This window comes from Trachurus japonicus, chromosome 23, assembly GCF_045865225.1.
Source record: "Trachurus japonicus isolate A0001 chromosome 23, Traja_1.0".
NCBI classification, from domain to species: domain Eukaryota; kingdom Metazoa; phylum Chordata; class Actinopteri; order Carangiformes; family Carangidae; genus Trachurus; species Trachurus japonicus.
In genome coordinates this window covers 22,308,191-22,333,722 of record NC_140929.1, presented here as the reverse complement: position 1 = coordinate 22,333,722, position 25,532 = coordinate 22,308,191, and the positions used below count along the sequence as shown (strand labels likewise).

The following is a 25,532-nucleotide window of genomic DNA, read 5'->3' as shown; positions in this document are numbered from 1 at the left end:
AGAAAACCCAGGTATTCTTTTCGCATTACTTACAAATAAAACTGTAATGCATCTGTTTATTCAATCACTGGACACAAATGTAGACAGAACCCAAAATGGAAAAAAAACAAACAACGACTTTTCTTCCCTTTTCCACTTTGTCGCAAAACAATATTTTCTTTTATTTGGACACATAACTTTATGTAGGCAACCAGTATAACAGCAGCTAATAATAAGCAAGGTTTCTGAAGAAACGAAAGCGTCTTAACTTTAGCACAAACTGTGCAACGACCTCCAGTATTCTTAACCATGTTCTGAAAAGTAAAAGCCTTGGTCCAGCCCATTAATTCATTTCTTTTAATTCCAAAACCAAAACCGATCTGAGCATCATGTGTTCGCGGGATTCAGGATTCGAGGGTTAAAATGAGTTTAAACAGACAGACGGAACTGGGCTGATCGGAGAGAAAGCAGGCAGCGATGAGCAACAGACATTCACAGCTCTACTGCTTTACTCTCCCACCCATTCAAATCCATTTGACTGCATAAAATGTGTGTGTGTATGTGTGTGTTTGTGTGCGAGAGAGAGAGATGGTTGGTCTATGACTGGCCGGGGGCCGTCATAATATCCACATCAGTTCCTGATGGATGGAGATGCTCTGGACTCTGCTCCTTGCTGGGGCCTGATAGAACTCACTGGAACACCTCTCCACTCGTCTCCTTTCCTTCTTCTGCTTCTCATCCTGTTTCCAGACAGCGCTGCTTTCTCCTCAGGCTTTGATCTCAGGGGGCGCGGTGTACAGCTGCTCAGAGTTCTCTGCCCCCAGGTCCTCTGAGGAGCAAGACAGAAAGAGGAAACATTAAAAACATAATACATAAGTAATATAACAATAATAAAAACTTATACAACAATATGCCACGACACTGCTGACACACAAAACTCAGGGCTGTGTTTGGAGGTCATGAACAGCTGATCAACTTTATTCACAACATCTAGGCCAGGGTTGTCAAACTCATTTTAGTTCAAGGGCCACATATAGCGCAAGTTGATTTAAAGTGAACCAGTAAAATAATAGCATAACATCCCATAAATAATGAGATCAAAATGTTTCCCTTTGTTTTAGTGCAAAAGTACATTATCAAGATGTTTACAGTTAAAGCAGAAGTAAGCGATCCGGTCGTTTTCGCTAATGCTGCGTTCGAGGCAGGCTTTTGAAATCGTAAATTACAGCTTCAAGTCACAACTTACGACTTTGTAGCGTTCCAGGCAACCCACTCGTGTTTTTCCGACCTGTTTTACCTGTGAAAGTCACTATAACGGCCACTCGTAACTTCTGACCCGTGAACTCGTACCAGATCGAACTGATACAACTTCACAGGTCGGAAAAACACGAGTCTACGAGTTTCCTTGAATGCACCATAACATTCCTTGTCCCTACGTCGCCACATTCACGGCGTCCCTTGGCTGCACACACAGCCCTGCATGCCGTTCTCTCTCCTCATTGGATAAAAACTGTAGGATACGATAAATGTTTTCTCCTCGGCTCGGAGCAGAGCAGAGGGACTGAGAGACCCGTGTTTCAGACCAAACACTCTATGTAAGTGATTGCTGTCGGAAGATACAACTATTTAAGACTTATATTAACACAAATATATCACTTACTTCTGCTTTAATGAACTATACTTTTATAAAACATTATGAATAACCTGAAAAATAATGTGCAATTTCAACAATACTATACCTCCTCTGTCTTCTATGTCATTTCCCCTCATCAAACTCATCAAATACACAATCCAACAACTCCAACATGCTCTCGCAGACAAGATGTGACCTGCACATTCACCACGCGGCTCTGCTCCGCCATTCTAAAAACAGCTTGCACCGACAATTAAAGCAGATATCAGTGGAATGTTTTTGTTAATCTAAGTCCTAAATAGTCCTATTTTCCGTCAGCAATCACTTACATGAAGTATTTCAGCCTAAACACGAGTCTCTCCGTCACTCTGCTCTGCTGTAACCCGAGGAGAAAATTTTCCTTGTGGGATACAAGTGTTATCCAATGAGGGGAGAGAACGGCATGAAGGGCTGTGTGTGCAGCCAAGGGATGCGCGTGAATGTGGTGACGTAGCACGAGGACCAATTGATGCCTGACAAGGGCGGGGGCTGCTAACTCATGGTGCGTTCAAGGAAACTCGTACTTTGTGTTTTTCCTTCCTGTGAAGTCATACCAGTTCGATCTGGTACGAGTTCACGGGTCGGAAGTTACGAGTGGCCGTTATAGGGAACTTTCACAGACAACAGGACGGTAAAAACACGAGCTACGGGTTACCTGGAACGCTACCAAGTCGTAGTTGTGACTTGAAGCTGTAACTTACGGTTTCAAAAGCCTGCCTTGAACACAGCATTAGCCGAAACGGCCGTGCCGATGATATCTGCTTTAAAGGTAATGAATCTACTCCTAAGACTATAGGGATTATGGGAATGGGCCAATTTGCCAAAATGTTGAACTATCCCTTTAAGGTACTATTAAGTTATGTGAAGTTTAGGATCCAAACAAGTCAGGGTTTTTTGGCATTGACTTTGATTTAAAATCTATCTCTGGCAAATGCCCAAACCTTAGACAGGTGGAATAACAAGTCTCTCTAGTAACAACTTTAATATCTCCGTAATGAAACAAAGTTGAAATTGCCACACAAATGGCGCTTTTCCACTAGCACGGTACGGCCCGGCCCGCTTTTTTTGCTTTCCACTAGCCCTACCTCCTCGGCCCTGGTTACAAGCGAGCCGAAGCGATACTAAAATGTGACGTCAGCCGACTGCCTTGTTATTCCTTCACCTGAGTTAAATGTTGCTGTGTGGACCCATCAAAATTTCCATTTAGCTATATACATGTTTAAAGGGACAGTTCAACATTTTGACAAATTGGCCAATTGCCATAATCCCTATAGTTTTAGGAGTAGGTTCGTTACCTTTAATTGTTGGTGCAAGCTATTTTTAGAACGGCGGAGCAGAGCCACAAGCTCCTCAGAGCTATGCTACAGAGGCTAATGGAATTTATTGGTTTCCCTCATCAAATACACAATCCAACAACTCCAAAACGCTCTGGTGGACAAGTTGTGACCTGCACATTCACCACGCTATGAGATAATAACGGAATGTTGTTTTTGAGCCATTGTTGTTTTAGAGGCAAATTCATGCAAAACCGCTGATTTGCCTCCCGTCTGTGGCAGTTTTTCGGCAAGCAGTCTCTGCATTTGCCTCAAAAATAACTGTCTCGTGGCAACAGCGACCGCTGATCTGTATCAAGGCTGTTGTTATTCCTTCACCTGAGTTAAATGTTGCTGTGTGGAAAATCACACTGTGGTCCGTAATCGAGGTGCAGACGAGTGAGTTTGGAACTGACGAGAGGATCGAAAAAATAGAAAGACGGACAATGCGGCCCTGCGATCGCCTCTGCGACAACCCCGCCCCCACTGAGGAGGTACTAGAAGAACTCAGCTGTAGTGGAAAAGCACCTTTACCGTGCCGTGCCGTGACTGTGTAGTGGAAAAGCGCCAAAACACCCACTAAAAACAGGTGCAATCAGATACTGAGATCCTGATTAATCTTTTAACTTGACTTTGTATTCCCAGAGAAAAGGAAGCACAAGGTCACAGAGCCCAGATTCAGTGTCTCTGCACGTCTCTTTCTACTTACAGTATCAATATCAATATTTTTGCAACTTCATTTGGGAGTAAATCGGAAGCAACTGCAGTGTTTTCAGTCTCTATTCCTGACTCTGCGACCAGCAGTGGATGTATAAATCACTGCTTTAAGATGGTGTATTACCTGGAAGGACACATTTCCACAAGCCGTAGGTTTTCCCCACCGCCGTCTGCCACAGTCGGAGGGTGCCGTCTTCGGAGCCGCTGGCGTACAGCTCACCATCTGGACTGAAGCGTACACAGTGCACCGGACCAAAGTGACCCTTATAGGACTCTGCAGGTGGGAGTGGCAGCAACACAGTGGGAAGGCATAGTTAAAGATCTGACTTTAACATTTTCTGTTGTTCTTTATTCTCTCTTAACAACAGAGACACAAGACTACATGTCACTTTGAGATCCGCATTTTTCGCATTTCGGGGCTTCAATACAAGACGGACATTACATACCAGGAGCATGGAGGTATTTGGATGTTTTTTGGTGTGTCTTTTTGTTACGAAGACAGATTCTCTCGATTTTTAGTCTGCATTTTTAACATTTTTAACACACTGCACACAAATACTGTAGGAGCCTAAATTAACATACTCCATTATAAAGTGAACTTAAACCCTTTTCAAAACCTGTACTCTCTGTATGTAAAAAAGGCTAACAAATGCACATTGCACAATATCTAAAAAAAAAAACAAAAAAAAAAGATTTTTGAAAAAAAAATATCGATTTAAAAATCGTCAAAAAAGATATTGCAATATTTATGTGAATCGATTTTTTCTCCCACCCCTAGTTGGTATCGATTTGCAACCGTTATATGGACATGCACTGCTACGCCGAGACCCCCTGTAACTCAGAGAAGCCACGGATAACTCTGAAACTTCTCTCAGCCCTAACTCGACATGAGGGTGAGTAGATAATGAGTGAAATTTAAATTTTGAGTGAACTATCCCTTTAACGCCTATTTCAAAACTAAAACACAAAAATGATTCGGATCTCAAAGTGACATGTAGTCTTGTGAAATTTGAATTTTGGGTGAACTATTCTTTTAAATGGACCATATAATCCGCCCAGAAATCAACTGTAAAACTTTTGAGGATCTGGATTTTGTGTATTGTGTATTGAACTTGCTTTATGCCTGTTTTAAGGGAAAAAACACCCTAACACTCTGAAAGCAAGTCATTCATTCACAGTGCTGAAGTCGCTGATCAAACCAAGTTCACTGCAGTTACTTAGCACCTAACAGCTTTATAAGGTTGCACTAAAAGGAAATAATCTCGTATATCATTTCAGGATAAGACCCTCATCAGTCATTCTAGCCAGCAAGCACATTGTATCCTTACAAAAGCAAATCTTCTACAACAGGATGTCCTGCTGTGTTTTATAGAGAAAGAAACCTGCCTCAGATAATCTACTGTGATCCAAATGACTGGGACTGGAGGAAACCCAACACAATCACTGAGAAGAAGTTTATATCTCTGCTCCTCACCCAGCTCGTCCTTAGAGCTATATTCAAATTTGTAGAGCTTGAAGTCTTCTCCGCCAGCGACAAAGAAGTCTTTGTCTGGGTGGAGGGAGGCGGAGTTGATGGTTGCTGGAGCGTCCACAGTCTTGATCAGATCCAGGCTTGGAAATGTGAACAAATAATAACATTGTCAGAAGATTTACAAAGTCACAAGGAATTATTTGAGCATCTTGTTCAATGAAATACGCTTTTATGAAATATATTTTATACGATACGATAAACTTTATTGTCCCTTTCAGGGAAATTTGTCTTGGACTCTGTAGCTGCGCCATAAATGCCTTGATGGCCACAATGACAAAAAATGCAATTATGTATATTCACAATAGCTGCCCATGAGGAAAAGGTGTGGCCACTTGATACCAGTAAGTTTCTCTATGACAACATCTGTTTCATTTATATAACTGTACTGAAACAGAACATAAATTGTAACAGAAAGATAAATGTGACAAAAAGGAGCTGTCATATCTGATAATACACATTTTGCAGCCCAACTACAAGAATAGAGAGCTGCAAAAGGTTAATGTCCCAGTATAACTCAATAATATGGAGCTAACAAAGTCACATTTTATTCTCATGGCTATGGACATCGTTTCCAGCGTAGACATGCTTCATTCAGATGTATACCTCAGAGCATTGTAGAAGCCGATCGTCTTTCCATACGTGATCACAAGAATCTCTCCATCTTCCATGTACTCCATGCTGCTCACAGCTGTGTCAAATGTCAGCTGTTTCACCTCCTCCATGGAGCTCCTGTCCCAAAGCCTGGACACACACAGACACACACACAGGCTGTAGCATCCAAAAGATCTCCGGTGTGTTGCCAGATTTGCAGAGATCTGCTATAACGCACAGCACAAAGCCACTTCGCTCACCGTATGGTTTTGTCGTCTGCAGCGGAGAGGATCTGCTTGTCGTTATTACACCACAGAGCTTTCTTGATGGCTGAGGTGTGACCTGCGATCTCCTGTGGTGCTGGAGGACACAAAGATTCAACAGTCAACAGTGCAGAAAGCTCATTTGAAACATACTTCAGAGAGGTTTGCGTCTATGGGCTCTATGCACAGCTCCACTACTTCCTGAAGTTAAGGCAGCTCCTTTATTTCCTGTCTTACATTATTGGACAAACTGATTAATCCAGGTGTGTCTCAACTCTTATATGCAATTTAAATGTTAGCTGTCTCCAGCAGAGGGCAGCGCTGTACAGACAAGGGCAAAATTTAGGAAAAAAAAGAATTGATAAAGAAACCCATCAAAATTTCCATTTAGCTATATACATGTTTAAAGGGACAGTTCAACATTTTGGCAAACTGGCCTATTGCCATAATCCCTATAGTTTTAGGAGTAGGTTTGTTATCTTTAATTGTTGGTGCAAGCTTATTTTAGAACGGCGGAGCAGAGCCGCGAGCTGCTCAGAGCTACGCTACGGAGGCTAATGGGATTTCTTGCTTTCCCTCATCAAACTCATCAAATACACAATCCAACAACTCCAAAACGCTCTGGTGGACAAGTTGTGACCTGCACATTCACCACGCTATGAAATAATAACAGAACGTTACGAGCCATTGTTGTTTTAGAGGTAAATTCATGCAAAACCGCTGATTTGCATTCCCGTCGGTGGCAGTCTCTGCATTTGCCTCAAAAACAACTCTGTCTCGTAACGTTCCGTTATTATCTCATAGCGTGGTGAATGTGCAGGTCACAACTTGTCCACCAGAGCGTTTTGGAGTTGTTGGATTGTGTATTTGATGAGTTTGATGAGGGAAACCAAGAAATCCCATTAGCCTCCGTAGCGTAGCTCTGAGCAGCTCACGGCTCTGCTCCGCCGTTCTAAAAATAGCTTGCACCGACAATTAAAGGTGACGAACCTACTCCTAAAACTATAGGGATTATGACAACGGGACAATTTGCCAAAATGTTTAACTATCCCTTTAAATAAGGGATTTCCCTCTTCGACACATTCACTCACCTGCTTCAGGGTTGCTGAGATCATAGATACGCAGCAGCTTATCATTTCCTCCAGTGAGCAGACAGTTGCTGTCCTAAAGAAGAGAAGCACAAGAATATTATTATAATATAATATAGAATTGCTTACACCCAAATACTAGTACTTGAGACACAATGACCACAACATGTAACTCATGCACTAGGTGCAACACACTTGATATTTTGTCCTGACATTCAGCTGTTAAGCGTAAACGTCTATTCTTAGGTTTTAGAGGATTTATAACACTTACATAAAACTTTTACTGCACTTAATGTAATGAATTGTCAATTTGTCTTTGCTCTGAGCGTGTGAGTGGAAGGGCTTTTGCAGGAAGCGAAGGAGGAAATGTGTCAGCCAAACATAGACAGCAGATAAAAAGGTAAATGAGATATTTATTCCCCTTTGGTTTCTTGCTGTCATTAAAGGGATAGTAGCATTTTTTTTAAAGTGGTGTTGTATGATCTACAAATAGCCCCTAAGTACTTTAAATGCAGTAGAAGACTCTCTGCACTCCTCCCGTTAGCAACGCCAGCCCATAGCCCTGCCCAGAGATTCACAATATACAGTGTTGTGAACAGACCCAAAGAAACTGCCTATTTTCGCGGCCTAAAAGAGGTTTTACCTGAAAAAAAAATACACAGTTCCATTATTCGCAGTTTTTATTTGGAGCTAACCAACCCACGTATCCCTCCGCCCAGGGTTATCGCCCGCCGATCAGCAGTTGGTTAGGTCCAAATAAAAACTGCGTTTTCCTGCACGTTGAAGGGCTGGAAAAAATTATATTAAAGGAAACAATGGAACTGTGTATTTTTTTTTCAGGTAAAACCTCTTTTAGGCCGCGAAAACAGGCCGTTTCTTTGGGTCTGTTCACAACACTGTATGTTGTAAATCTCTGGGCAGGGCTATGGGCTGCCGTTGCTAACGGGAGGAGTGCAGAAAGTCTTCTACTGCAATTAAAGTACTTAGGGGCTATTTGTAGATCATACAACCCCACTTGAAAAAAATGCTACTATCCCTTTAATATGCAACCAAGGTGTAATCTACATCCAAGGTACCTGTGCTATTATTCTTGTCGAGTTGCAGTGTCTGCCTCTGCACAGTCACAGAAAAGCAGCAGAACCCATCATATTTACCGATGTCTTCTTGTGAACAGTTCACCAACATCCGGGATGAGCACTCACCTTAGTGAAGTTGACAGTCTTGACGATGTGTTTGTGTGCCAGTGTGAGGACCTCGTCTCCACTCACTGCATCCCACACCTTTCTGAAAAGCACAGAGGTCATGTTTTAACTGACAATAGTACATGTAGCCACACTGATTCAATAATATCCATCTTTACGCACAATATATTGGACATCAGAGATCAAAGTTTATTTTTCTTCCCTTTTTTTGTTTGTTTGGGGGTTTTATTTTTTGTTTTTTGTTGATGTCATATTGTATGGACTGCTCTGTTATCTCTAAACCAAAAGAAATGAAATAAAAGAGTTGATCACAAAATATAGCTATATATTGGACATCTAAAAAAGAAAATTGAAGGTATCAATCTATGTATTCAGGCTAGAAAGTACGCAAATGGAAACAGGAAAACAACCATCTATGATTCGCCAACATTGGCCCATCTGTTGAGCAACAGCTGAGTGTTGCTTAGTGAGCAGTGGGTGTGGTGCTGATGATGCACATTGAGCCATTGAAGATAAACATTCATTTTCAAACCAATATTTAAAAACTATTGATGTAATGTTTGACACTCTAAATCTCTATACATTTGCCTTGGGACAGACTCGCCCTGTGTCAGCCGAGACTGGCTTCACCAGCCAACGGATAAGCCAATGGATGGATGGATGGTTGTTCTGAAATTAACCCGCTGTCGAGCAGATTACCATGCAGTCTGTGTTGCCATGGTGACTCACTGACTCCAGATAATCTTGAACCATCTTACACCAGAAGATCTGAAGCTGGCACAGAAAATGGCTAATAAACCTACATATGTGGCTTCATGATGCGGACCTCGGACATTTACACTCACATTCATGGAAGAATAATCAATCGCCAATTAATTCTTATTAAAATTAACTGCATATATAGTATGCAAATGTAAGCAAGTAGCGCTGTGTACATTAAATCATGATTATAGTGGGTTTTGCAGTGAAATCAGATTACTGAGTGTTTTTTTCCATGCTGACAATCTATCTTAGTATGGATAGAAGTTAACACAGGTTAAGATAATGAGATGCATTCAGGGTGGATGGGTTATTTGAGACTCGTCTCTGGATATTCACGTGTGGGTCAAAGGGTCTGTCAGTCCCTCATAGCTGGACCACACTACTCACGCTGTGAAGTCAGCGGCGGCCGTGGCTGCTTTGGTGGCGTCTGTGTTCAAAGTGGCTCCCCAGACAGCGCCTTTGTGACCCAGAAACGTTCCGATCCAGTCCCCTGTGTCTCCCTGGCGCAACATGGGCTTGCCATCTGACAGAGAAAGAGACCAAAGAGGACACAAGTGTTACATCTTCTAGTCTGGATCTGGACACACACACACACACACACACACACACACACACACACACACACACACAGTAGCAGCAGATGACAGCGGCGGCAAAAGCTGTGGATGCAGCTGTCAACAGGTGACTGACAAGCCACAGACTGCCTTTACTCTGGCAACGACTGATTTAGCACTGTAACCATGGGCCAAACCATATCAACATATTTTAATTTGTGTGGTTTTAAAGACCAATGTAAGTACTCGGGTGTTGATAAAACAGCCAAAGTGAGCAGGGAGTAACGTTAACGTCTGAGTAACGTTCGAATGTCCAACGTTATAAACGGTCAAATCCTGTCCCACATCTTGATTAAAAAAACCTTTTGTTTCCTAACTTACCTTTACAGGCACTGATTAGAAAGTATCCATATGGAGTGATCCCACTGAAGGCCAGGTCAACCACCGGCCGGGTGTGACCCGAGCAGGTGAGTGGAGTCTGTCTCATCGCCATGGTCTTCACGCCGGGTCGGACAACGTTAGTAGTGAAGGGAGGAGACGGTGGGGCGCTAGCGGTTAGCCGGCTACTTAGCTAGCTGGGTTAGGCTAGCGGGCTAGGAGAAAGACAAGACAGCAGGCTGAGTGAGCGGGGGTTTTGTTGGGTAGTTTCCGTTGGCCGGTGTGTGGCTGCTGAGTGGCCTGTGAGAAATGAAAAACCTGGGTTTGTGAAACAGAATGGCAGAATGGCTCCCTCCCAGCTAAGGAATGGCTCTCGTGCTAATAGCTACAACATTGCAACTAACTAGCAACGTGCAACGCGGCGCAATCACCGCAGAGTGATATAGCCGGTGTTCCGCTAGCCACAACAGGAGTCATTCTTCCGGTGTGACGTTTCACAATAAAAGCATCACTTCTACAACCTGACTGCTGCTGACTGACTGACTGAAAAAAACGATGTTCAATATTAACTTACCAACGAACCAACAAACTAACCTCATAAATAAATAAATAACATTATGAAACTGTAAAACTTATGCTTCCACACGATAGGTTAGCAGCTTATTGCATTCTATTTTACGACAAAATCACGATATTTTAGTTTGTTCAAAACGTGTGTACATGTGTTTTGCTTTTATTTTGAAGGCTCGACGGTGACACTCTCATGCGCGTCACCAGGTTATTTCCAGGGTAATTCTGCCCCCTACATGATATGTTTGATACTGATAGATCATCTTTGATTTGCACGAAAATAAATGGATTTTAGCTCAGCGTGTAGGACCTCTACCTTATTTATGCCATTTAACAACTTCTTTTGCATTTGAAGAGAAGTCAGATGTTGCAACTAAATTGCACCCAAGTGCTTTTTATTTTTTATTTTACTTTGTCACATTAGTGTGACTTGAACAGTTTTTCTAACAAAATACTGAATCTGTTTATACACAGGAGGCCTGCCCCATGCTTGGCTGTTGCCATTGATCTTTCCAGGAGAAACTGGACATTTTATGTTTTACAGCTGAAACGGACTGTGAAAAAGATGCAGGTTGACATTGAGAATGGAAGAAGAAGAAGTGATAAACAACTGACACAATGCTATCAGGCAGGTGTCCCAGGCAGGGCCGTTGCTAGGAATTCTGGACCCCCTGAAAGAATACTAAAGTGGCCCCCTGACTTTTCCACTTTTTTTCTTACTATGTATTATCATTTTTTATTTAGCCTACTTTGGTTTGATGTTAATACAGCATTACTATGAGTATTAGTCAGGGTCTAAGCAGAATAATTCAGTCATACTCGGATATTTTGTGGGCCCTACTGTGCTGGGCCCCCTAGAATTATCCTCACCTTTCTCCCCTAATGGCCCTGGTCCCAGGAATAATTATTTAACCCTCTTCCATCCGGGCGACGATATCGCCCCCCTCTGTTTACTAAAAACAGAGCAAAATTTTCTTTTGTGCCCCAGGCCATTAAATCCCTTAATAATAATCGATAGTCACTGTTAGTGTTGGTCAGCTCATAGCCTGCTCAGCTGGTCTGACCAGGTTAAGGCTGAGATAAACATAAAACTGACTCACTGATGATGAGTGTTAATGATGAGTGTTAATCTGTGTGAAAGTTGTACTGTGCTGTTTTTATCTGTGTTGTTGTTGTTGTTTTTTAGATGAAATGTCAAGAGTGTGATCTGCTGCAACTCAATTTCCCTACGGGGACAAATAAACTACTACTACAACTACCTATAGAATACCGTTTCCCCTCACCTTTATAATCATCCACAAGATAAAACTCCGTTCATGCAGTTTTTTTTGTGCACCGATTAAATTTAACACCGATTGCGCAATAATTTAAAAAAAATTGCATTACTTTTTGTTGCACCTTCATTTCTATGAGTCCAGAGTCCAGCAGTTTGGGCTTTAGTCATTTCACATCTGGTATTTATCAATTAAAAATTTAACATGTAAAACTAATAGACTACATGACACCTGAAAAGAAAACAGTGCGTAAAACGGGAGGAGAAACTTGTGCGTGGTGATGAGTGCCATGATCTCCAGAGGGCGCATCCGCCTCCTGATATTCTGCAGCTATTAGATTACGCGAGACGGAGCTGTGGTGTGGTGCGAGCCTGCCTGCCTGCCTGCCTGCCTGCAGCAGGATGACAGAGAGCGCCGGGGAGTGTGCCTTGCTTCACGGCTGCGGGCAGAGATGGCGTCCTGATGCCGGTGAATAAGCAGAAAAACAGAGCAGAGGGAGGGGAAGAGGATGCGGGCAGCGGATGAGGAGGAGAAGCTGCATCATTCAGAGCATCACATGGCAGGAGAGGACTTTCTCTGGCGATGATGACAGCGCTTTGTGGATATTCGCGGATCTTTATTGTTCTTTTATTTTTTGCTACATGAGATTTGAAGCAGCGGTGTGATTCCTCAGAGGGGAGGAGGAGGAGGAGGAGGTGGTGGTGGTGGGGGCTTGTTGTCTGCCTCGGTTGTTTCTCCCTCCGGCGGCGGGGCTGTCCGCCTCAGAGGAGGGCAGAGGGAGGGACGGAGTGGGGCGATGGCTGCCGGTGGAGCAGGATGCGGGGACACGGCGGAGCAGTACCGGGTGGAGGTGGAGCGACTGACCCGGGAGCTGGCGGAGGCCAACCGCGAGAAGATCCGGGCGGCGGAGTGCGGGCTGGTGGTCCTGGAGGAGAACCAGAGCCTCAAGCAGCAGTACTCCGACCTGGAGGCCGAGCAGGAGACGCTGAGGTTGGAGCTGGAGCAGCTGCAGGAGGTGGGCTCAGCAGGGGTATGGCTCGTTACTCGAAAAAGTAAAAATAATGACTCATAAGAAGTAATAAGGCCTTTAACGTCATCACCGCTGGCTTTGATGGGTCATTCGTTAATAAGATTATTATTATCACACATATGAACTTATGACAGTGTGTTAGTGCACATGCAGCTGGATTCATGTTGTTTGCCATATGGTTCTGTGCGCAATTCTAACCACTGGCTACCTGTGCTAAGCCTCCATACACCTGCTGGACAGCTAACAGAGAGGCCCAGCTCAGAACAGTGGGACAATATCTTATAGTGTCCTATCATTCTATTGAGTTTATTCTACCTCAATTCAAAGTCAATTCACACCAGGATGACATCACTTCATGTTTAACATTGTTTTCCCCGCGGTCTGATGTGATTGTTCTTGGGGCTGTCATATTTATTTTTTAATAAAGAATGGTAACAGGTAGTATAGTGATATAACATCTCGGTGTCCAGTGAAAATGAGTAAGAGAGAGCTTATAGCCCAAAATGCCAGTCATCATTGTGACTAATATGAGATTACATTACAACTTGAACTTTATTCATACTGTAGGGGAGACTGGGGACAGTTGCAACAAGGGACGGTTGCAACAAGCCTTATTTCTCCAATCAGAAACATGCTAGAGTGATGACACTCACACTGCACATTCACAGTTAGACCCTCTACCCAATAATAGAAAAGACATATTCAGCATCTGCTCCTGCTTGTACTGAGACAAAGTTGTAGTAGCTTTTTTCATGAGCTGTATTTTTGTCATACTGTTCTGATCTTTTGTATGAATGAATCCGAACCTACCTAGTTTGAATCACTGTTTTGTTGACTATCAAATGACATGGTTAGCATGTGTCAGTGTCATTGTGTCTAGCTACATTATGTTTTGTCATGGCTGACAGGGTGGGGACGGTTGCAACAACTGCCATTTGAATATGGAGGCACCATGCAAATGCAAATGTATAAAATGAAACATTTTTAGCTTAAAATGGGCACAATATATCTATTTTATTCCTCATGATGAAGAGAACAGCCAGTTATATTAAACCATCAGAGAATAAGATTTCAAAAATAATTCCCCAGATAACTTCCTCTAATGAAATATGCAATTTGTATCTATAGCCTAGTTAGCCTATATCTTATTCTATGGGACATAAGTAGCCACATATTTTCAACTGTCCCCACGTTTGGGGTCAGTTGCAACGTCTGGATTCTTCCATTCAAATTAATATTGTGATTGATGTATCATATGTAACCATATTTAAATGGTATGACTAATTAGCTGACACATGTATGTTTAATCTGTAAAAGTTTGGTGAGCCTAGTCCAAATAGTGTCTGAGTAACTGAGAAAAATGTAAAAAAGTGTTGCAACTGTCCCCAGTCTCCCCTACATGCCATGAAGCACTCAAACAGGAACTGCATGAACTAACTGCTACACAATAAACCTGGGCCCAGGTGGTCAGAACACTGAACTGGTTGGTTTTGGAGGAACTGGGAATCAGTACCAGCCTGTAGCTTGTTTTTATCTTTATGTGTTAAACTGGATATGCAGCTGGCTAAATAATCTCCATACAACACTTAGCCTACGTCACCTTAAAAGTTGCTGGTTGACACGTTAGCCAAAACTCGCCTTTGTGCACTGCACACCCATCCAGCAGACACGGAGCAACACTGCCACCAATTTTAAGACTTAAGTTGCTCTGCTTTGTCTGTCTGTTGTTTGTCTGTTGTTGTCGTCTGCTGCCGGCCAGGTCACGTTCAGGTCATGTGGGTTTGTTAAGTCCTTTTCCCTGTAAACATGCAGCTATCTGCTACAAGCCAGGCTGATGAGAGTGGGTTTGTGAGGCCAAAAGAACCAGCTGAAAGAAGCTCAATAGCTCTGTAGAGGGCACATCTTCAGTATGTCTTATTTTACATTATAAATAATCATTTGATCCGTTGTTTATATCAAAATATTGACAAGTGCAGCATTAAGTATGAGCCATTTCACTAAAGGGACAATGAAATCTCAACACATACTGTTAGTGTGTATGTTGCTGATGTTGCTACAGTCATGTGAACCATTAGTGTAGTTTCCAATCAGCTCTTTATTATGTCTGTGGAGTGTTTAGTTTATGACTCAGACCAGTATTTCCCAGAGCACTTAGAGCACAGTAGAGACACTTGAGTCTTCTTAGTAAAGGCAATGTTGAATCTGCAGGGCTGCGTTCACGACCGAACCCACACCATGGGATCGTTCACATACAGTCTAAATATAGAGCACAATATCTGATGATGTTGTTCGTGTAAAAAAAATAAATAAATAAAAAAAGCTGCATGGTATTCTGTTCCACCTCTGGTCTCAGGGGGTGATTTACCTCCTCGGACTCTGAAAATCAATTTCAGCTAACGAGACAGTCGATGCCTGATTTATAATCAGCTCATTTTTTTTCCTGATCAATATTCAACAGAAAAGCAGCATTTGTTTTTTTGTTTTTTTCATGTCGGGTCATGTATGTCAACACTAATTCAGTAGTTTGTAAGCTGTAATACAGACTGGAGTGCGTTCAGAAGCTGACTGTGCAGTCACATCCTGAAGGTCAGTGTGTGTGTGTGTGTGTGTGTGTGTGTGTGTGGCCAAGAGGTAGCAGGCAGCAGTTTATATACATGATGTGTCAACAGTTCATTTTCAACTATGGATGTGTTGTTGACAGCAGCAGGGTGGGAGTAAATACCAACCAGAGTAGTGATGCTGGAACAAACAAACTCAACTGAAGCAGTTGTTATTTAGTTACTGACATGCTGGTTTATTACAACCTGGTAGTTTAGTAGCCATTATTCCTATCAGTGATAATAACATTGAACTCACCAAGTTAGATGTCATAATGAGTCAAGAAACACTATAGATTGGACATCAGACAGTAAACAGGTTAGAGAAGTTATTTGACAGACAAAACTAGATGATCTGTAAAATGATCTTGAACTTTGTCCTGTGTTCTCTATGGTAGTTACGCATTATGATGCCATTGGGGTAAAAAATGTGTGTTTTTTTTTGTTTCAAAATAGACTAAATAAACATAATCTAAAGAAATTTTTATAAATTGTTACTTTTTTGAAGTTTTTGGGATTTGTTGCCTGTAGGCAACATTGTACCACAAATAGCCTACTATCTTATACTGTACTAGAAATACCAGTCTCTATACACTTTCACCTTCACTGGCCTCATCCTCATCTCAATTCTCACTCTCATCTTCCTCATCATCATCATCATACTAGCCTGAAGTTTGCTTTACAGCAACCACAATCAAATTTATTGTAAGGATTAAAACACAATTATGATGAATGATTCATTTTTCAACATTATATTTACACTTAAACACACCCTACTATAATCTCCTATGTTGATTCCATAATGGTACGTTGTTGCCTTCAGGCAACAGGTACATTTGAACAAGTTTCCATTATTTAATAAGTAAATAAATTGCATGGAACTATTGAAAATTGAACTTTACTAATCTATTAGTGTAAATATTTTTTTTTCCAGATGAAAAGGGCCAGGACGTTACTGTATGTTTTCAGACCGTTTTAGTGGAGCAAAATGGCAAACCTGTTTCCCTTGAAAAGGTCTACAAAAAAGGGTTTCAGTATGGCTTCCTGAAAGTCATTTGATAAATTAAAGCATTGTTATTTGTTCTCTATGGTCTTCTCTCTTTTTTAAAGTATTATATCATTAAAAGGGATGCATTGTGGAGATGTGACAGGCCAAAAATTGGTTTGTTGCCTGAGGGCAACATGGTACCATAGAGGGTTGTATTCTACTGTTACTGATGGATAATACCCCAGATACAGATGTGCTTTCTTTCCGTTTTACTGCCAAATTATCAGTTGAAGTAGTAGGAGGCTTGTTTATGACTGCAAGTAATGGTTGTTATCTGTTGCTTGTCTCTAAATGGACTGATTAGAATTCTGATTATTTCAGAAAACTGGGGAAATAGATCTCCTTGAGCTCAAGGTGTGTTCTCTAAACCGTTTAGGCTATTTACTCAAAAAAAAAAGAAAGGAAAAGCAGCAAAGACCAAACAGGGTTTTCTCTCACCTGACTTTAACTGATCGACATCACGTAATGAACCAGTTAATGAAAACCCAGGCGTCTAAACCAGTCAGGTGTTTTTCAAAAGCAGTCTCTTTAATCTTTAAGGCCGCCGGTGGTTTCATTTATTCATGCCAGGACAAAGTCAGTGTATTGATTTAAACCAACTGGGATGCACCATGCAGTTCTTCTAATGGACTTTAGAACCTCATTTGTACTGATGTTAATGGGAAAAACAGTCAACTTCTCTTGAGAATTGTCGCATATTTCCCTGATATGTGTATTTGTTGCATTGAAAAAAAATATTATTTGATTAGAAAGTATTCAAACTTGCCTGTTTTGGGACTGTGTGTCTATCTGATTGGTGTTTTCGGCCAGTAATGCTGTTGTTGCTTCACATTCTTCATCATGTAACTCCTGACTGAGGTGACCTTGGTTTAACACATGGAGACATTACACAGCACAACAGCTTCTGACCCCTTTCACCTCGTCACTTTCTGTAAACTCTCTCCCCACAGGCCGCATCCATCTGTAACACACCGTCTTCATTCCAGCCCCGTTAACTCAATACCTCTCATTTCAGCTCATTGGACCAATATTGATCTCCTCTGTCACAGGGCATGCTGTCGGGGGGGAAATGGTTTTGCTGATGTGAGAGGATAATACCTCACTAAATTAGCTTATTATTAGGTTTCTGAGAGGAAAATGCTGCTGGGCTTCTTCTGCCTCAGGGACTTCTTGTGTGTGTGATGTAGAGAAATGTCACTGTTTTAAAGCAGATTCTACTGCATCTAGACTGGCTAGATAACATTACATGAAGAAAGGTGAGAAAAACTGAAAAATAATTTGTGTCCACACTGCCAACTTTGTTTTAACTGGTCACCTGGTGGCCATGCTCCTTTAAAGGGGTAGTTTAACATTTTGGCAAATTGGCCGATTGCCATAATCCCTCAAGTTTTAGGAGTAGGTTCGTTACATTTAATTGTCGGTGCAAGGTATTTTTAGAATGGCGGAGCAGAGCCGCAAGCTGCTCAGCTATGGAGGCTAATTGAATTTCTTGGTTTCCCTCATCAAACTCATCAAACACACAATTCAACAACTCCAAAACAAGTGGACAAGTGGTGGACAAGTTGTGACCTGCACATTCACCACGCTATGAGATAATAATGGAACGTTACGAGACGGAGTTGTTTTTGAGGCAAATGCAGAGCCAGTGTTGTGCCGAAAAGGGACTGCTTGCCGAAAAACTGCCCCCGACGAGAACGTGCATCAGTGGTTTTGCATGAATTTACCTCAAAAACAACTCTGTCTGGTGGTGAATGTGCAGGTCACAACTTACAAGAGCGTTTTGGAGTTGTTGGATTGTGTATTTGATGAGTTTGATGAGGGAAACCAAGAAATCCCATTAGCCTCCATAGCGTAGCTCTGAGCAGCTCACGCCTCTGCTCCGCCGTAAAATAGCTTGCACCGACAATTAAAGATAACAAACCTACTCCTAAAACTATAGGGATTATGGCAATGGGCGAATTTGCCAAAATGTTGAATTATCCCTTTAAGATATTAGGATCATACCATTTGCCATTTAGCACTAGACACAAAGCTGAGGCTCAGGTTGTTGGTCATAAACCAAGCACTGGACAAGTAAAAAAATTTGAGGTAAATGACAGTTCAACTCATCTGTATCCAGCTGATGTCATGACAGTGCAATTAATTGATCATTTATTGATCAGTTTAAGTGTAGACTAGGCAACAATGCCATCACAAGGTGTAATGGACATCTGCATGAGGCACACGTCCTTTAACTATATAATACATGAAAGTTCAGACTGTGGAAGAAATAAGCCCCTCATGGACTTTAATACAGAAATAGATTTCACATGGGCTGCACAGTAGTTATATTAGGGTTGTGCTAGTTAACATAAAAAAAAACATGCTGTGCAGCTTCTGATCACGCTGCCATGTTCCGGTTTAAACTGCTTTTTCAGAAGCAGCTGTTTCCTTTTTTGAAAATAGGATTAAGAGACCAAAAATAATTTTCTTTTTGAACAGTGTGGACACAAATCAGTTCTTCATGTTAGATCCTGACTCTGGGCCACAGCTGACTGTAAGGCCACTGAGTGCAAGTCGAAAGTTATATAAAGTGTTTATTTTATAAATGATTCACTGTAACATACTTTTTGAAGTGAAGTGCTTGGTCGACAGGAACATTACTATTTCATGGACACTCAAGCCATTCACAAAATAATTTACTGTCTGCCATTCACTTTTTCCTCTCAATTAATATCTTCTCTCAATTGTCTTATTGAATATGAAACTCTTTCCATGTAGTTACACTGTTTTAAATTCTTCCATTCTCCGACAGAGTATAGTGACTGCAGTTGTTTTTTGTTTTTTTTCTTCAAAACTTCTGTCATGTCACTGTCTCAGTAATAGACCATTAATTTTTAAAGAGGAGCACATCAGCAGTGGTGTAGCTGGTGAAGCTCAATATCCTCTCGTTCTCTGTGGGTTCATCTTTTCTAGGAACATGTCACGTTAGACACAGTCGGAGGATCCTCTGTCAACATTTTTTATAGCGCTGCTTATTTTGAATAGGATTGGAGAAGGATAGAAGAGCATGAAAAGGCAGAATGCTGAGAATGAATAGGACGTATAAGATCACATACAGCAAACTGCACACAATCTTTTAATAAGAGCTGTCTCCAGAGGTGGAAAGCGAGGCCAATGTTAACTCTCATTTGGCTTCTATTTGTATCACTTCTTCTAATGAAGATAGCACGCTAACCCAACTTTTTCATACTGAGCCACTGTAGCACCCAGTCTAGCCTGCACTTCTTACAGGGAGTTAACTTGTGCTGTGTGGCTCTTGCAAACTATGTCCTTTAAGAATCATAGAAAGCAGAAAAAGCACCTACACACTTTAAAGTGAACTTAGTAAGAAAAAGAATAATGTTATCAGAAAGAAGGTGCTTGGATCTTTCTTACATTTGAATATAATGGACCAACGTGACAGTAATGCAGCTGTAAAGAAAGAAAGAAAGGGCGTTTCAATACTGTAATACTGGGCACACTGCAGGAGGGATGTTTATTTACCTCCTCTTGGTTCAAAAAAGTAAAAAGAGCATTGTGTTAATTGATTTGTTCATTTAGATACACTACGTAATACTCCTTTAGCAAACATCTAAGAAGATTTATGTAAAAAAAAAAAAAAACTCATCCACTAACCCAACATGCATGCATGAATGCTAAAGTTAGCTGATTGTTACAGTTAATAACATTGCGAGTTAGATTATTTATAGAAGTGAGCCTGTAGGTTTGTCCCAGTTTTGTTGCTGCCCTTTCAGTGTTGTAGTTTAATTTAGTCCATAATTTTCTTAATTCTTTCCTTTCCAAGAACTGTTAACGTTTACCACAATTACTGGCAGAGGCAGAGCAGGACTGGTGCAAAATGATGCTTATTTGTGCTCCAGGTTAAGATGATGCCAATTTACTAAGTAGGCCTACATGTTTATGCACAGTGAGGTCCACTCCTCCATCTTTCATGTTGTTTTGATTCAATTAAATGATTGCAATTGTTATAAACTTCATTAGAGAGGAAATGTACACCAACAGGCCAGAATCTCACTTTATTTGCAAAAGTTTAAAGGAGAGAGAGAGAGAAAAAGACATTTTCTTGTAAAGTAGTCTGGAGGTCATATGTTTTCACTCTGAGCCTTTGTACATTTAGGGCCGGATTTACTAAGATCCCAGATAGCGGGCGCTATATTGTTTGCGGCCGCTATAATATTGCGAGTTTGGTTAGTGCACGCAAAACAGGTGATCTACTATGAGTAACCCGCTAAATGAAAACACGTGCAAACCGCAATATGTAAATGAGGGTTTTGCGCGTGGTAATCGTTTCCGCCATAGAGAGAGTGGACAGAGAGCTGGACGGACGAAGGGACAGAATGACATTTGATCCGATGCATAATGACAGCATGTGTGTTCATCTCTCTCGCGCTCTGTTTAGATAAATAAACACAAATCGCTACAGGGCCCAACTCGTCATATAGTGACGAACAGGCAGCAGCTGCAGCGACAATCACACACCTATAATATGTGTGTGCCGCCCATGATCCAGTGGATTAATTAATAGAGAGCTCAGGTGGGACACATGGATCTAAACGCTCTGACCACTGACCAGAGGGATCAAACACGGGTGAAGGCAGCGGTGACGTGTCTCAGTCCGGGACCGGGACTGAGAGACGGAGCTGAGCAGCCAGGTGAGCAGAGAGGAGAGGAGAGGAGAGGAGAGGAGCGCACTGCAGGACAGACGTGCCCCGTGCGTAACGGCGCGTAAAAGACTTTTAACACAGCTGAAAAACTGTTACAGAATTACCCAGACGTGAGGAAATGCAGAGATGTAAGATCATGGGGCTCTGACAGGTATCAAATCAATTGATCAAGTTGTATCAGTTAGTACATGGTTTTCAGACGTGGTGAATAAAGACGCAAAAACAGCCACCGCAATCTCTTCCTGGTTTGGTAAATCACATTGCACACGCTAAATAAATCTATTTGCATCTACTCCTCCCAGTATTCTGCACGTTCTGGCTGAAACGCCCATATTTACATATTCATCAAGGCAAACACGCTAAATGGATCGCACGTGCTATTCTGCCCGTGTGAGGGACGCAATCCTCGGTGCGTCCGGTTAGTAGATCAGGTTCCACATGTGTTTGCGCGTGCAATCACGTTTGCACACGTTTTAATACACGCAAACCTTTAGTAAATCCGGCCCTTAGTTGTTGTCATGTGCATTAGCTAATTGGTTGACATGGACTTGCAGGTTTAATGTAATAATCATTGCCTGCGCAGCAGGAGGAAACCTCACACAGCTCCACCACTGGGCCGTAAACAGCTAGCCACAGCTCGCTGCTAATTAGCTCAACAGGAGTCCATCACATTGATTTGCACAGTGAGCTTCATCTCCACTCTGTGCCGACTGTAATCAGGCACAGGGCCAGCTCAAAGTGTGCTACACAAAGGACCCACGATGGTGATGCAGTGTCATATGGATATGTTTTTGTTTTATATATTTTTTGATGGTTTTGCATGGGAACTGCAGGGAAGAGGAGGAGTGCTTCCAATACACTGAGCCTAATTTCATACAGAAAACAAACACATCACTAAAGGAGGCAGGGTTACATCCTGTCATTCCGACATCCCACCTTTCCATCATCCCACCATTCCGACATACCACCGTTTAGACATACCACTATTCCGACATGCCATCGTCCCACCATTCTGACAAGGCTTTAATATAAGGAAATGTGCGTTACTCAACAGGTGACTCCCTCCTACTTATCTGGACTCGCTCTATCTATCTGGCCTGTCCAGCCTTTACCTGGTCTTTTTACTAAACTTAACCAACTCCTTTCATCATTGCCTAAGCCCAACCAGTGCAAAATATTTTGGGGAAAAAATATGCTATTAAAGGAATTGTTGGAAAGGCAGGATGTTTAAAAAAGAAAAAAAATACTGTCATTCCGACCATAGGAGGCAAGAATTGTTGGAATGATGGGACGTTTGATAACACAATTAGAGGCCTATGTCGGCCTGGTGGGATGTCGGAATGGCGGTTGCCCCCCAGGAGGCAGAATCACGCAGTGACAGAGAGAAGTCATTGCTACCTGCTAAATAAACTAGCAGATCTGAGCAGCATGGAAACAACAGAGACACCAGCAGCTTGGAATGAAACAATACATTTACTGCAGCAAAGCAATACAAGCCTAGCCTGATGCATCAGCCGCTTATTTCATTACATTTCATATAGCGTCTGAACACGAGCCATAGGGATTCGTTTGCTTCCGGGAGGCGGTTGCTTACGTTTGCTTCAACTAATCGCTGCTGCTTGGTGGTCACGTGTGCTATACACCGGTTAATCTCATAGGTTAGCTTGAGCGCTTGAGTTCAACGGCTTCGCCTTCACTTACCCGTCTGTTCGCTGATTGGTCCGTCCACCAGAGCGGACGGAGCAAACCGAAACGCATTGCTAGTGTCCTGACTACATGTTTGAGGCAAATGAAATTAGCCGGAACCAGTAGGCGGCGCTAGCCTGGCTAATACAAGCCCTGTTAGCAAATGAATGGTCTCTATCTACTGAAAACTACATACTTGGTAGTACCTTGTCTTGTTCTAGTCCTTTGTTAATTTCTGAGAGCTCAGGGTCAAGCAGGTCACAAAAGGGCGACGTGGTTCCACATCAAAATGTAGCAGAGGGAGGGCACGTGTGAGTGTGTGTGATAGAAAATGCAGAGAGTGCATCAGTGCAGCTGCTGGGGCTAAAAACAGATCAGGACCGAGGGCCCCCCCGGGGGGGACGCTCTGTTACTCCTCTGTGATGTCACACGGCAGAGGTGAAACCTCCGTGTGTGGCTCGTTGTTACTGACACTGACTCTGAATCAGCTCTACCAGGGTTCAGGATGTAGTGAGTTAAGACTAAGGATGAAAAACCAGCAAAAACAAGTCATTTGGAAAGTTATTATTATGAGTCTACAATGTGATTAGAAATAGTTGAGAATGTGTCAAACAGACTTGATTCAACTTGATAGCTGTACTTGTGTTATATAAATTCTAGCGCATAATTTGTGCACCTCCTGAACTCTGTCTGGTCTCTACCTCTGCGCTTGCCGTACAGTTATGCAAGTGACACGGCCACACGCTCCGAAGCACTTAACAGCAGACGGGAGGTCTGAAAGATGCATGTCTGCGTCTGCATGTACACGCACACACAAACACACAGAGGAGAGAGGACGTGCTGAATTATTCATTCAAAGTATGAGGTCATGAGGATTTCATAAGAATTCATGAACACCGTGCTCCATTTTTAAAATGTTCGCAGTATGTGAGTAGAGGTTTCTAGCTGGGTTGGACATTAAAGATGTTTATTGTAGTTTAAACTGTTTATTTCATGTGGCTGTGATGCCATGGAGATGACATGTCTGGGTCAAACCTGTGCTTCATGACTGCTGTTTTGTTTTCCAAATGCACAGCAAGTGATGCGTTTGGTACCAGAAGTTTATTTTCATCTGTGGAGTTTCATCTCGAGCTGAGCCCACAAATCATCTAAATCTCAAGGAAAACATTATGCAGCACATCTTCTTGGCTCCACATAGACATGAATGAATGATTGTTTATTTCAAACATTATTATAAATAAAAAAAAACATGCAAAAAGACTCTATTCTCTTCTATTCCAAGGTGAATTGAGTTCCCTATGAGTACTGATCCATACTGTACCATATTACCTTACCATCTTCTTTATATCCTGAAAATATATTATTTTTTATTAATTTTCTTAAATTGTATAATAGATCTGTTTCCTTTGACCCGTTCCACAAAGTCACGCCACAAAATGAAATGCACATTCTCTTCAAATCCATAAACTTAAAGTGGAAGTAAGCGATCCGGTCATTTTGGCTAACTTCTTGTCAGCCGATGGAGTTAGCAGTCCCCGCCCTCGTCCCTACGTCACCACATTCACACGCATCCCTTGGCTGCACACACAGAGAGGACCGCCCCTTTATGCCGTTCTCTCTCCTCATTGGATAAAGCTTGTAGGATACAAGGAAAGTTTTCTCCTCGGCTTACAGCAGAGCAGAGTGACTGACAGACCCGTGTTTCAGACCAAACACTCTATATGAGTGATTGCTGTCGGAAGATAGAACTATTGAAGACTTATATTAACACAAATATTCCCCTTACTTCTGCTTTAAGTCAATTGGACTTTAGAAATAGTATGTTTGTGTGAATTGAAAGTGCTTTTTTGTACTATACATAACGGTTGCAATGTTGTTTTATAGGCATTCCCCCCATACCACCTCCATCTGTGTAGTTAATGCTAGCAGTTAGCATCTCTTATGATTCCGTCCTCTCCTCAGCTCTCCTTCCCTCCCTGCTGCTGCCTTCATCTCCTGGTTGCGGATTAAAGAGGACACTGTTCTCCCACGCCTGCAGGGTTTATAAGGATATTGATCCATGTGCCGTCGAGCTGTTCACTCAGATAACAGCTATGGAGCGAGAGATAGGACCTATAATTTTTTATTATTTCCTTCAGCGTCTCACCAAGAAATCAGATAACGTAGGCCTCGGTTTCATTATTTCCAGACAGAGGTACCACTGTGGAGTGTTTTCATGACACGACACCCAAATAATTGTCAGTAACAAACACACACAGAGAGGTTTTGTTTCAAAGGTGGGGTTAGTTGTGCACGGTCCTGAAATAAATAATTCTAAGTTAATTAAAATTAATTTAATTAAAGACGTCTGGTGCTCAGCAGATCAAGTGTACCATCATGCAGTCTAAAAACAGATGTGCACAAACAGCTCTATATTTGATGTGTATAGTCCAACACACTGCCATGAATCCTGAGGTACTGCCTCTTTCTAAATCACATCTATTCCTATAAATGCTTAATTACTGACCCGATTTAGAGTCATGTGAATGTTGGTTGCATGAGGTGCTGCTGATGTTACTATTTAAAAAGCTG

General features: G+C 42.0%; 3 protein-coding genes across 4 annotated transcripts in view; 1 reads left to right on the top strand and 2 right to left on the bottom strand.

The window, feature by feature from the left end:
- The window catches only part of ldhba (lactate dehydrogenase Ba), a 194,205-nt gene that overhangs the window by 95,192 nt on the left and 73,481 nt on the right, over positions 1 to 25,532 (bottom strand). The gene's annotated exons all lie outside the window — the stretch shown is intronic.
- On the bottom strand, positions 15 to 10,479 carry strap (serine/threonine kinase receptor associated protein). Its single transcript, XM_085769405.1, has 9 exons — positions 10,054 to 10,479; positions 9,506 to 9,641; positions 8,357 to 8,438; positions 7,158 to 7,230; positions 6,064 to 6,163; positions 5,816 to 5,953; positions 5,156 to 5,292; positions 3,806 to 3,955; positions 15 to 808 (listed from the first exon to the last, which is right to left on the bottom strand). Exons 1-9 carry the CDS (start codon positions 10,163 to 10,165, stop codon positions 747 to 749), a joined length of 990 nt encoding a protein of 329 aa, XP_085625531.1. The 5' UTR covers positions 10,166 to 10,479; the 3' UTR covers positions 15 to 746.
- The window catches only part of LOC146962941 (protein bicaudal D homolog 1-like), a 46,657-nt gene continuing 33,701 nt past the window's right edge, over positions 12,577 to 25,532 (top strand). Inside the window, exon 1 of one of the 2 annotated variants that reach the window (XM_085769396.1) lies at positions 12,577 to 12,924. In XM_085769396.1, coding sequence (XP_085625522.1) covers positions 12,691 to 12,924 — 234 coding nt within the window. In that variant the 5' untranslated portion in view covers positions 12,577 to 12,690. The remainder of the gene's footprint in view (positions 12,925 to 25,532) is intronic. The other variant, XM_085769397.1, reaches the window with a different exon arrangement.